Source organism: Sturnus vulgaris, chromosome 11 (assembly GCF_052056855.1).
Source record: "Sturnus vulgaris isolate bStuVul1 chromosome 11, bStuVul1.hap1, whole genome shotgun sequence".
Lineage (NCBI taxonomy): Eukaryota > Metazoa > Chordata > Aves > Passeriformes > Sturnidae > Sturnus > Sturnus vulgaris.
The window spans coordinates 4,722,588-4,735,672 of NC_142253.1; the positions used below are offsets into that span (position 1 = coordinate 4,722,588).

Below are 13,085 nucleotides of genomic sequence, written 5' to 3' on the forward strand. Positions count from 1 at the left end.
AGCAGCAAGACAAAGGGGAAGGAAGGGATTTCTCTCCTCTAGACCCGCTCTGCAAATGGTCCTTGCGGCAGTGTTGCTGTTTTGTGATGCTCAGCAGTGCCCGCAGTTGCCGGTGCTGATGCACAGATGCTGCAGCGCAGTTTTCCCGGACACTCCAGGGAGTTGTGCCTGCAGACGCTGATCCCTGACCTGCTTGCACAGCTCCTCAGGAGGACACTCCCTCTCGGCTCTTGGTCCAAATGAGCTCAGTTAGTCGGAACAATGAAGCTTTGTTGATTTGGGTGCTCGGGGCAGAGCGGCTGTGTCTGGGCAGCCCTCGCTGTGCAGAGGTGGGAGGTCTGTGCGGCTGTAATCACGTATAAATTGTGTTTATTTTGAAGTCTCTGTAAGGCTTGGGCGTGCAGCATGCACGGGGGCAGGATGAGAGGTGCTGATGGCACTACAGCTCAGCCCTGTCCTTGTCCCTATCCCAGCGGAGCCAGAGGGATGTGAAAGGGGAAACCATCGCGTGTTACTGTTTAATCCTCTTGGGATCCCCTGTCTAAGCAAACCACCCCCGGCCTCTGCTCACAGCTCACAATTTATAGTCGGCTGGAAGCTTGTGCTGTCAGGAAAATGAGTTACTTTGAGGCTGGGAGAGCCTATATGAGAGCCAGGTTTCCTTCACCAGCTCTCACCCGGAGAGTGTTGAAAAGCTGGTCCTCACTGGAGCTGCTGAAAGGGCCAGAATTAGAACAGATATTAAATAATGTAAAAGCTTTCATTGAAATGTATTAGATTTCAAAGGGCAGATATTAAAAGGGCATAATGGGCAGCTATTTCTGAATTGCTTGCCTCCTAAAGAGAGGAAGAGACTTCGTTTGCAGTAGATAAATGTGACATGAAAGAGGTGGTTCAGATATAGCATCAGGGATTGCAAAGCTCATCCCATTCTTAGTTGTGCAGTTCAAGCACCTTCTTGATGTGTGCAGCCCCTATGTAAGAATCCCATGGAAGTGATGACTTTCAGTAGCTGTCTAAGTGAAAATGTTACTGTGCTGGTACAGACTCCATCTCTTCTAGACACAGGTCAGTGGACCTGACCCATCTGCAGGGAGGGGTTGGATGGATCTGGGTTTCCTGGGTCCCTGGTCAGCTGCTCCTCGCCAGAGCAAAAGCCTGTGCTAGGCTGGTTCATCCTCACATTTAATTCTCACAGCATTTACAGATATTTTTTTATCTGATCCTGAGTGCTGCTAAGCACCCTTAATTCCAGCTTGAAGTTGACATGAACTGAGAGAGCTGAGGCAGCTCCCCAGCCAGAGTCCTTGGAGAAGGGCTCGGCTCCATATTCAATTCCCTTAGCCATCAAAATCAGACTTTTGCTTCACAATGCCCTTGTCCCCAAGCCTCACATGCTCTGGTGCAAGCCAGGAACCCTGCCCTTCCTGACAGGGCTGTGCTGCTGTCTTTGCAGATGACCGAGGGCCGGCACTGCCAGGTGCATCTCCTCGATGACAGGAACTTGGAGCTGCTGGTTCAGGTACAGACCTCGCTCTTCTGGGGACGGGCAGCCAGTGCCACATTTCTCTGCTTGTTTTTTTGGGAGGGAGATGAAGTGAGGGTTGAAGAAAAGTTAAACTTCTTCGTAGAAAAGCTCACAGGAGTGGAATAAGCATGCTGAGACAATATGTGCTTCTCCTGACACCTGGATTGGCTGAAGGATTTCCCCGTGCATCGTGGGCAAATCAGTTCTGAATTCGGTTTTTGCTTTCATCAAAATTCATGAAGCATATTAAACACACCTCTTGTGGTGGTGTTTTTTGTCATTTAGATGGGAAGAAAACTCTGTGGTCTTGAGGATGTTTTATTCCCGTAACAGAACTCAAAGCACGAGATGCTGCACTACACAGTATGTTCTTAATTAGAAAATCCTTCCTGCTGTAAGTGCAGGAAAGCCTGGGATGTGGCCTTCTCCCCCAGAAAGAGGAAAGCAGCACTCAAGTCTGTGCTGTTCAGCTTAATGTCATGGATTAAGCACAAAATTGCCTCTCCATGCTCCACACAGCTCCACTGAGACACCCTGAGTCTGAAATGTCACTTCTCCATTCAGTTGTACAACAGGGTTTTAGCATGGCCATATGTACTGAAATACCAGTATTTGCACGGGAAAATTTTGTTTTATATTAAAAGCCTGGACTGAATAAAATTATTTTTATTCTTCCAATAGCCCAAACTTTTGTCTCGGGAGTTATTGGATCTGGTGGCCTCACATTTCAACCTGAAAGAAAAGGAGTATTTTGGGATAACATTTATCGATGATACGTGAGTATGTTTATTTATTTTAAACAGCTGTGTCATTATTACAATGTGAAACCTTATCTCTGATACTGTGGCTGCTTGTCATGATGGAAAAATGACTTTTTCTTTCAAAGAAGAAAGTTTTCTACCTTATGCTTGTGCTACTTGTCCGGGGAAAGGCAAAGGCACGAAATAGAAAATATTTGGAAAATATCTTCTGGGCACAAACCAGAGAATCCTTGTAAAATATTTTCCTGATGATTTCACATTTCATATTTGTCTCACATGGTGAAAAAACTGATTCAGTGATAATTTCCCATGTGAACACCCTCAGCTTTCCTCCTCTGCACTTTTAGTAACAACAAAAAGGTTTTGCATTTATTTCCAAAATGAATTGCTCCTACTGCTTTGCACCTGAATCTCGAACGTATTACTGAGCCTTTTAACCCCAAATGTCCCAAGCAGAGTGAGCTGTGAGGTTAGTCCTGCCCCGGAACCACTTTCCTCTGTCCAAACCCGGGTGTGATGCTCTGTCCAGCTCTGGAGATCTGTTCCATGGCATTCTCCAGAGTCAGTGGGTTCATTGCAATCTCATCTGGTGCTCAGGCTCATCCCTCAGCAGGGCACTGAAATGCTTCTCCACATCTGCTGGCTGCAGGGCCAGCATCTCCAGAGGAGTCACCTTCAGCTCCCCCAAAAAAGCTGGAGCAGAGGTGCCTAGGGCAGTGGGGACATGGAGCTGTGCACAAATACAGCCCCTAAATAAACCTCTTGTCTAGTGGGGATAACGTTAGTTCCTGCTGCTCTCCATTGCCACTTTTTATGCAGTCCTGGATGGAAGCTTTCACCTACAAATCCCATCAGAGCTGTGCTTGGGGCCACCCTGCTGAGGCACATCCCAAGTGCAGGTACAGGACTGGCCCTGGGGACACACTGGAGCTCATGGAGCTGCTGGGAGCTGCTCCCTCTGGGGCCCTGACCCCAGCACTCTGTTATTTTTACCAGCCACTCACACCTTGGGCTATCACTAGAATATTTTTGCCACATCTTTGTCCTTTCACTTGTTGGAAAATACTTCCCCCCAGCTCTTCTGTAAATCCCTTGAGGATACTGTTCATACTTAGCTTATTTTTTCCCCCAGAAGAGCTGCCATGAAATTCTTCTGGATGTTTTTGGTTGCTGGCACTGAGTCACAGTGAGGTTTAAAGTGCTGCCAGGGCATTATCTAAAAGCTGTCAGCTTCCCCAGTGGCATTCCAGGGCCTGCCTGGGTGTATGCACAGGGCTGGGTGCTTGGAGGGAGTGTGTGGCCTCTGGAGGGCACCCATGGCTCAGCCTTGCCAGGGTTAAGGGTTAGGAAAAATAAAGAAGTCATTTGATGAGATGTTTGCCTGCCTTGGAGCTGAGTGTTGAACTTTTTAAAGCAGCACTTGGAGTAAACAGGGGCACTGAAAAGAACCAATTTCTGTATTTTCCATCCCAGTTTTTAACCTTCTCCCCAACCTATTTCCATAGAGGTCAGAGTGTCTGGCTGCAGCTGGATCACCGTGTCCTGGACCATGACTTGCCCAAGAAACCAGGGCCAGCAACTTTGTACTTTGCCGTTAGGTGAGTAATTGTTTCCACCAAGCAAACATTACCACTTGGGTTTATTTATCACCAGGGGGTTTTGTTTTAAGGAACTGATTACAGATTTGATAAAGGAAATAAATGTCAAAGTAATGTGTTATTTTTAGAAGGAGATTAGGCCCTGGCTAAGTGCTGCTCTCTTTTGTATTTAACTATGAAGTAAAGTAGATTGGAACTTGCCACTTTTTAAACTGTTACTAGGACATTATTCCTAGGGTGGGTCTGAGGTTTTTTGGTTGTTGTTTTTTGTTTGCTTTTTTTTTGTTGGTTTTTTTTTGTTTGTTTTGTTTAAAACCGCCTATTTTAAACATCTTCTTGGCCTGACTTGTCTTTGAGTCGCTAAATTGCAAGAGTTTATTCAAACAATTTTGCTTACTTTTTTCCTTCTGTTTACTTAAGGGTTGTCTGTACTTTAAAGGGATTGCAGATGACTGTTTTGCTCACAGCTTAATCAGTCCCCAGGAAAGAATAAAATCCCTGGCAAAATGGTGATTTTGGCCAATGTAATTGCATTACTTTAGGGCTGTTGCTGGCAAAGCTCTGCTGGTTAAGGGCCTGAAAAAAACTCACGTCCTACGAAACAGTGCTGTGCTGGCAGAAAAGATCAAGCATCATATTCTTAATATTGTTGGAGTTTTTGTTTTCCTTGCAGTCTGAGGGAACGTGAGAGCAGACTGACCTCATTTGCTTTTCAGATCTGGGTAAATTTATGCCTTGTGTGCTTAATTATTTGAAGCACTTCCAAGGCAGAGCCTCTTGTTTAGCTGGGTCGGTTGGCACCAGCTCCTCCCCTTGTCCCCCGCTGGTCATCAAGGGAATGGGACAAACAAGTGGCACTTTGTTCTGGCTGGATACGTGCTGGTGTGTGATGGTGTTCAGAGCTCCTCTTCCACACTTAGCAGGAAGAAAAAGTTCCATTTGTAAAGGGATGATGGGCTCTTCACTGTGCTTACAATGCTTGATCAGGATCTGGGAGACCAAAGCCTGTGGCTGCCCAAGAAAGCTGTGAAGGCAATCCTGTAGCTTAGAGCATTCTTTGGTTGGAATTTATGCTGTTTGCTCATGGTGTTCATTTCGGCATTCTCTGTTGCAAGATGCTCCTCAACAGGACAGGGTGTGCAGAGACTTGGGCAAGAGTTTATGTGTGAGGAGTGGCCTTGGAAAGATCAACTTTTACAAGGGAATTTTAAGCCTGACTACTCTGGGGTCATGAGATACAAACCAGGTAACCAAGGAGGTGGGCAGTGAGATGCAGAGCAGGAGGAGGAAGATACAGCAATAATTAGCACTACAGAGACTGCCTGATCCATAGGAAATAGATATTCCAGCAGAAAAGCCACTTGAAAACCTGCAGTTTCCAGTTGCATTACTGGAAATGGAGGAATCTTCAATTCCTAGTTTTTCTTCATTGCTTCTCATCCCTGAGCTTTTGTTGTTCAATAAGGAAACGTGATAATCCTTGGAGATTTTAATTATTGCCAGCTGGCATAAGCTCAATCCAGTCACAGAGGATGGTACACTCAGCTGAAGGGCTCTATGATGCAGAATGAGGACTTTGAGAAAAGCCATTTTAGTTTCAAGAGTGCTGACAGCATCGGAAGTAGAAGCAGAATGTGGATGTTATGGTGTTCCCAAATGTGCCTGCCATGCCCTGAACATCCTTATCTCTGTGCTCCAGTGTTCCCCATCTGTACTGGGGTGATAAGAAGGTACAGCTTGTACCACAAAGGAAATAGAGCACAGGGACACAGCTGGGATTAGGGGCAGTGCCCCCCGGTCCCTCACCCTAAATCTGTAGATCCTACAGCATCCTACATAGATAGATCCTTAGATCCTACAGCTTTGTACCAGGAGTGAACTGGGAGCTTCCTCCCTTCAGAACCACAACCGTCCTGCTTCTGAGGGTAAGTCAGCCACCCCTGACCCTGGCTGAAAGAAACTGGAAGTGCAAGTGAGGTCATTAGCTGAGAAAAATCACGTCTTGGTGCAGTGAAGGCTTTAGCAGGCTGAGAAAGGTCTTCTCTGTGAAGGGCTGGTCTGGCAGCAGGTTGGGAAAGGATGAAGTGTGGATCCTGCCCTCTGCTCGGCATTTCTGAAGAGAAGCACTCAAGAGTATTTAAAGTAAAGTTTAGCAAAGGTGTTGAAAAAAAAATATAGCAGGTGAGATCAAGAGAGGGTGGAAATACCTGTGGCTCGTAGAGTTCATGGGGAAAGGTGACTCATGGAAATACATAACAACTTTTCAAATGTCTGGGGCAGGCTGCTGGGCTGCCCCTTGCACAGGCTGCATGCCTGTGAAATGGGTAAATTATCTGCAGAGGCGTTCTGGAGAGTGCTTCAAAATTAATTTGATGGAACACGCTGTAGGAATGTGAAATATTAAAGCAATTACTATTTAATGTATCACTTTCCTGAAGTGACAGCATAAACAAATGCAAATGTTCCTGATGTGTGGCAGGTCCCAGCTTTACTGCTCCCTACCACATGCTCTGTGCTGCTGGGGACTTGCTCAAATATCTTGCAAGTCATCCATGCCAAGACGATCATCAGTGCAAAAGTCAGGGGATGGAGCTTGAGGCTGTCAGGAGCCTCAGGAGCAGGATGGGGCTGTGGGAGAGATTGGTCTGGTTCTGATTGCCTGTGTGGGTCATCCAGCCCTCCTGCTCTCAAGGACAAGACATTGGGAAGCCTGGGCTGATCTGCATTGCTGAGGCAGTGGTGCTCCAGCTCTTTGCTTGCCTGTAAAAGAGTTGTGTTTTCTGCCTAGCATTTAGTGGGAGCATCTGGACCTGGCTCTTATTAACATTTCTGCTCTCCTCCTGGAAGGAAGGTGGTCCTGCAGGGCTGCCAGCAGCCCCTGTCCTCCAACAGAGTGTTGGACTGGCTTCCCCACATCCAACACATCTGGAGTTGTTTTTTCCGTTGCTGTGACTTTACCTAAGGAGGAGTGGGCTTTGCTCCTGTAGCATTCGACAGGGTTTTCATCTCATTTGAAAAGTCATCAGATATCCAGGATGTATTGAATCAGGAGTCCCTGTTCCCTGTGTGCTTTCACAGGCTGTGATTTCTGCTTGTTCCCTCCTAAAAGGCAGGAAATTAAGTGCAGTAGCTCATAGTTCCTCTGTGCTATTTTATTGCTAGAGAACAAAACACTGAGGAAATAAAATTACTTGGGAGGAAGATGAAACCTATTCAAGAGAGTAACTCATATTTTTGGTTCTTTTTTTAATTTTCAGGTTCTACATTGAAAGCATTTCCTTTCTCAAGGACAAAACCACAGTAGAGCTGTTTTTTCTGAATGCCAAGTCCTGCGTACACCAGGTAAGACTTGGAGCTTCTTGTGCATCTCTCTTCTATTGCTCCTCTGCCACATACTCAGTCCTGAGAACTTGGTAGGAGCTGTGTCTGATTTCTAGAACTAATTGAAGTATTAAGATCTCAGCGTGCTGACTCTCTCCTTGCCTTGAATGCTGATGCTTCATGCAAATGGGTAAGGCTGATGATGGTTTCCTATTCCTGCTTTCACAGCCCTGCTGTGTGCTCAGTGCTCTACAGTGAGTCTTAAAAGCTTTTAAGTTATTTGAAATCCAGGTTGTAACTTTCCAAGTAGGCTCAGCTCAGTGGCACACCCTCCAACATTCAAGGCAAGCATCTCTTTACTGACCTTGAATCAAACTTGTCTTAAGAACAAAAGGCCTGTGAGAAGGGTCTTGTGTTGTGGATTTGGTCCCTAACTCCTTTATTTCCTGCCTTAATTTAGTGAGATAAAGTAGCAGTAAATAGTAATAGTAAATCCTATGAAGTAGCAATCACAACCAGTTGTTGGAGTATTTTCTCTATTTACTTTCTGGTTGAAAAGCTTCCACTGTTACCTTAAAATATTCAGATTAGTAAAATACATAAAATAAAAGTACACTGATGATGTGGCAGTCAAAATCTTAAAGAATAAGGCTGATTTGCTGCAGGTACATCTTGGTCTGGAATAAGAGTGGTGTGACAGCCAACCTTGCCATGTCCCTACACAGCTGCAGTTCAATGAACTTTACTCTGATGCTTCTGGGATTTTCCAGTTAACGTCAAACTCTGGTGCCTTTTGTTCTCACTCGTGGTTCAATCAGTCTGAGAGGGTCACCTGGTTCTTACAACCTTTCCTTGGGAAACAATCCTGTACCAATAACTGGTGGTGGAGCTCAGTGTAGCCAGCCAAAGATTTTACCTTTATGCTTCAGATTTTGGAGGGTTCTTACTCAGTATCCAGTGTTCATTATTTTATGGAAGAATATAGAAACCTGAAAGTGGTTAATGGCAGAGCTGTGACTCTGCTTTGTATAGGAATTGCTTTCTGGAAGAGTGAAGGAAATTGGTGCGTTTTTACAGCATGCTGAAGTTTGAAAAATGCTTGAAGAACTTGGGGCCTCACTGGTTATGGTTATTAAAAAGCAAATCTCTATTTGACATATATGCCACTTAAAATGAAGAGTCTTGGCAGCTTGTAGCCATCCTTAAATTGTTCCTTAACTGGAGCAGTTTAACAAGATAAGGTAGCACAATTAATTTTGGAATTGGAAAATGGGACTGGTTTTGGGATGGAATGTGGAAAATGCCACTGCTATTGAAACAAACCCTAGTCAATATTAAAACATTTGGCTGCTACTTTATGTGTATGTATATCAGAAGCATATCAGAAGTCAAAGGAGAAGAGAAGGAAAACCCAGAAGTTTGAAGGCAGGCTGGCTCTTTTTTTCTCTATGGCTTGCAAGGTGTGTGCTCTAATTGTGGCAACCCAAAGTGTGGCATCCCTGTTCCTGCAAGCAAAACTGCCAGAAGCAGAGAGTTTCTGTTGTGTCCAGTTTCTGTGGGCAGCAGAAGGATGAGGATGAGGAGCATCACTTCCTCCTGGGAGAAGGATCTCTGGGCAGCACCAGATGATTCAGCACATAGGGAAAGCTGGGGATGCCTGGCTCTGCCTGCAGCCCTCTCTGTGCTGGAAGTTTCACAGCCCAGCTCAAGCCTGTGGCTCCTTCAGCAGGAGCCAGTTCATCAACTCTCAATTAGCTTTTAACCTTCCAATTAACTCTTGTAAAAATATTCTTTCTACGTGACAAACTTCAGGTCACTCTCTAGATTTCAAGTAGCCATGAAGGGCAGGTGGGGCCAACCCTCATCCTGAGCTCCTGGGATGTGGACAGGAGGATGCACAAAGGCTCCTTAGATGTGCTCCCACAGCCTGTCCTCTCCTGTGGTGCTGCTGGCTCCTTTGTGGGGCAGGGATGGAGCCATGGGATGAGTCTGAATAGGAACAGATCCTCAACTCTGTGAGACAAGTGGCTGATGGTCACTGATGACAGCCAGGAATGTTCCCTGGCATTTCTCAGTCGTTAATCCAACTCCAGAAGGTTAGACCTGTCTCAGTTTGGCTTTTTGTTTTTGCTTTATTTTTCTTTTCCTCTCTTTCCTTTCCTTGCTGCATTCTTGGAGTGGGGAAACCCCAGTGTGTCAAAAAGCAGGAGCCCACACCCAGCCCATGTGCTCAGGAGAGCTCCCAGTGCACAGGCAGTGCCAGAGGATGCCCTGCCAGGGCAATATCCTAACCTGGATCTCTGTGTGAAGCCTGTGCTCTGTGTGGGCCAGGAATGTGGTTTGGGATCAATGCTGCAATACCTGGGGTGTGCTAAGACCTGTGTGGATAAGATTGCTTAAAAGTCAGTCGTGTTTTTTGGCTTTCACAAAGGTGTTTCCAAAGTTTTCACTGCAGCTTTTCCCCATAGGGGGAACCCAAATCCAGGGTGGTGCAGATGCCTGATGCTTGAGTGCTCTTGTGACATTCCTGAGCACTGGCATGTGTTGACAGCACAGCAGTGTTTGGGTGCCTGTGCTCCCATGGCTTCTGTCTTTAGGGGACAGTGATGTTTTCCTGAGCAGAGGAGGGAGAGGCTGATGCTGCCCTGGATGTGCCATGGGCATGCCAGTGCTCCTGCTGGCACTTGGGACACTCCAGGAGAGCCAGACAAAGGCTTGGGTGAGCACAGCCAGCACAATGGCAAAGCTCTGTGCCAGCCCTTCCTGTGGAGGGGATTTTTCTTTGACTTACAAGGTTCAGAGGCTGCATCAGAAACATATTTACAGTATTATTTGAGATGTTTGTGTGTGAAATCCTGGAAGTGGCTGTATCTAATCAAAGAGAATGGAATCCCCCTAAGAAAGCTCAGCACCTCTGGGATCAGGCTGGAGCTGCTGGACCATGTGTGCTGTCCATCTTGTACCAGATGAATCAAAATTTAGGGTAAATACTATAGCATATTACTATATTCTTAGTTACATAACATATTACAAAATATGATTATGAGTAATAAATAATGAAATCAAAACCTGCATGACAGCTCTGAAAAGGGTGAAGGCTTGCTTGGTGTTCTGCCGTGCACAGCCATTATTCTCTTCCTCACCCTTCAACCCCACATTCCTTCTTGCAATCTCTTTGCTCCTTTCTGCAAATCAGGTGCTGCTTTACCCTGCCAGGACTTGGAGGAATCTGGGGCTTGTGCATTTTGCAATCTCTGTAGACATTTTGGTAAGGAAAGGACGAGATAGACAATAAAATCTCAGCTGACAAAAATTTATTTCTTTCTATTCCCCACCCACTCCCCCACCTCTGTGCTCTTCTGTACAGTCAAAGCTCCTTTGTGCCTCTGGCACCTTTGCTGGCACCTGCCAGGTTCGTGCATCCTCTGTGACCTGTGATGTTCTCTGTGCTCTCCTCTGCCTGTGGAGCCAAGGGGGACCCCTTTGCCTGAGGCCCAAGGGGGCTGAGACCTCATTTTTACTTTTGTGAAGCCTCTTTTGCATTTTGTGAGCAGAGCACAATATTCGCTGTTGCACTTGCAGAGCATCTGGTGCCCCCTCACTGCACAAACCTTGGCATCCAGCTGAGACAGCCCATGCTGCCAGAGCCCTCACCCTGCCCTTCTTTCAAGTCGAGCTGCCCATTTTCCTCTGGTGCTGCAGTCCCCAGGCCCTCTCAGTCCTGTGTGGTCCCAGCAGCTGCCTGGCTCCTGCTCTCCAGCATCCACGTTCTTGGAGCTTGGAGAAGTCACACCCACTGCCAGGAACAGCTTGGACCACCGAGCAGGAGGTGGGAGCTGGTGATAATTATATATCCAGGTCTGTGGAAGTGCAGTCCAGTGACTTGGTTAAAAACTCGTTTATCCACATGTATTTTGTGAGAATGCAAAGGCTGGAAGTGCTTTGTGTATATCTGGGCTCTCGTTTTCTTGCATGCCTCTCTTTTCCAAGGCTTTGAGTATCGCTGCCTGAAAACCTTCAGCGGTGGGAACTTCAGTTTAAAAGCCTTCTCTCCCATCCTTGACTCCAAGAAGCTGGGTTAAGATTTATAGCTGTCTGAAACCTACTGTACAGCTGGAATTTAGGAGAGTGGAAGCCTGGTGCTCGGTTCCAGGTGAAGTGGGTATCTCAGAATGGCTGTATTTGCACAGGGAGCTGTGTAATGTGTTCAGTGTGTTATTGCACAGCCCATGACCATAGCTGGGATGCTTTCAGGGAGGTGGGTCAGAACTGGTCACGCACATGCTGATGATAAATTTGGAAAGATAAATTAGTCTTTTCTTCTTTTGAAACAGCCACGTTTGGAAAAATAACACCCTACTTGGCTAGCAAAGCACTGTCAAGTTTATTATGCATTAGGGCTAGCCTCCATATAGCTCTGCAGCCATACAGTTGAGTCTTTTCCAGGCCCTAAAATATGTTCTGTAAATGAACATCTTGGTCAAGTTGGCTGTGTTCCCCTTTCCCTCTGTATCTGTGGGTGTTGGGGAGTTTATTTAAGTTCCCATTTGTTTCAAGAACTGGTAAAAATTGCTTAAAAAAAAGGGAAAAGTTAAAGGAAATGCAAGTTTTCAGAGGAGTCTAACTGTGATAGCTCCATGAACAGCAGAGCTTGTGAGTACTTGGCAGCCTGAAGACCAGTGCTTACCAAGAAGAGCTGCTGAAACAGACCCCTGGTGTGAGCATAAAGTCTGGCTGGCTCCCAGCTCATGGGGAGCAAAGTGGCCATATATCAGAGAGCTCTCGAAAGCTTTATAATGGATATTTCCTAATTCTTCCCCAACTCAAGGGAGAGGGGAACGTTCCCATGTAGCCTTGTACCACGGTGCAGTCTGATCCTTGCCAAGGCTGTTAAATCCCCTCTGTCCATTGCCTGAATTGGCTCTTCTGCTCCCAAAGACCGCACATGTCAAGCCCAGGCTCAGGTTCAGCAGGACCTTTTGCTCCTCCAGAGCAGTTCTGTCCTGTGGATTCTGCCATGCACCTCCATGGCCCAGCCTTCACAGCAGCATGTCAGCAGAGGAGGAGGATGGAGCCTGTGAACAAAAACTGACAGGAGGGGGAGGCAGGACCCCACGCTGATGTCGTTTAGCAGATCTCCATGGGGCATCCCAGAGTCCTCACATGGGGCTGTGCTGGTGGCTTTGGGGAGAGGCTTGGCTATGGTATGGGGACAGTCCAGGGCCTCCTCTGAGAGTGCTGAGGTCGTTCCAAGTCCTGCTGTAAAGGGTGATGGTGCCCCAGGGACTGTGAGGCTCCTGGGAAGGTGCAGGTTGTGTCCCAGCTGGGCTGGCCCATTGGATATGGAGAGTCATTGATTTGCAGCCAGTTTCGTGCCTCACATCTCTCGATGTAATCACCTTGACTGGGTTAATTGCTGTGAAGAGTCCTGCACCTTTGATGTCCTGGCCACAGAGCAAAGATGCTGTGACAGCTCAGGCAGTTGTGTTGTTGTGTGTGTTGGGTATCTCACTGTGATGCTAGGGTAGCAAAGTGAAAGGCTGTGATTATATTTTAAGGTTAATGACACTTGTTATTTACCCTGGCTTGCAAACCAGGGAAGTCTTTATGCCTTTCCCCCATTCTCTGCTTTTACTCTTGTATTAATGAGAAAAAAGCAGCAGTAAATGTGTTCCTGTTGCACTGTGCAGGTGAATCTCAGAGTAGCTGCTCCTGTCCCTGGAGTTTCACCTAAGTGTTGGCTGAGGCACAAAAGGCAAAGGGAAATGGATGAGAGTGGCTGGCAAAGACAGCAAAATAAAGGGTGTAACAAGGAAACTTGAAGCTGTTCCTTACCAGGAGGCACTAATAGCTTTTATTTTTGAGCTGGGTTGCCTA

The 13,085-nt window shown here is 46.5% G+C and overlaps 1 protein-coding gene across 3 annotated transcripts in view; it reads left to right on the forward strand.

Annotated features, from left to right (window-relative positions):
• FRMD4B (FERM domain containing 4B) overlaps window positions 1–13,085 on the forward strand; it is a 77,540-nt gene that overhangs the window by 18,301 nt on the left and 46,154 nt on the right. For all 3 annotated transcript variants that reach the window (XM_088171275.1, XM_088171277.1, XM_088171276.1), the window contains exons 2-5: window positions 1,457–1,522; window positions 2,210–2,304; window positions 3,795–3,887; window positions 7,145–7,229. In XM_088171275.1, coding sequence (XP_088027401.1) covers window positions 1,457–1,522; window positions 2,210–2,304; window positions 3,795–3,887; window positions 7,145–7,229 — 339 coding nt within the window. The remainder of the gene's footprint in view (window positions 1–1,456; window positions 1,523–2,209; window positions 2,305–3,794; window positions 3,888–7,144; window positions 7,230–13,085) is intronic.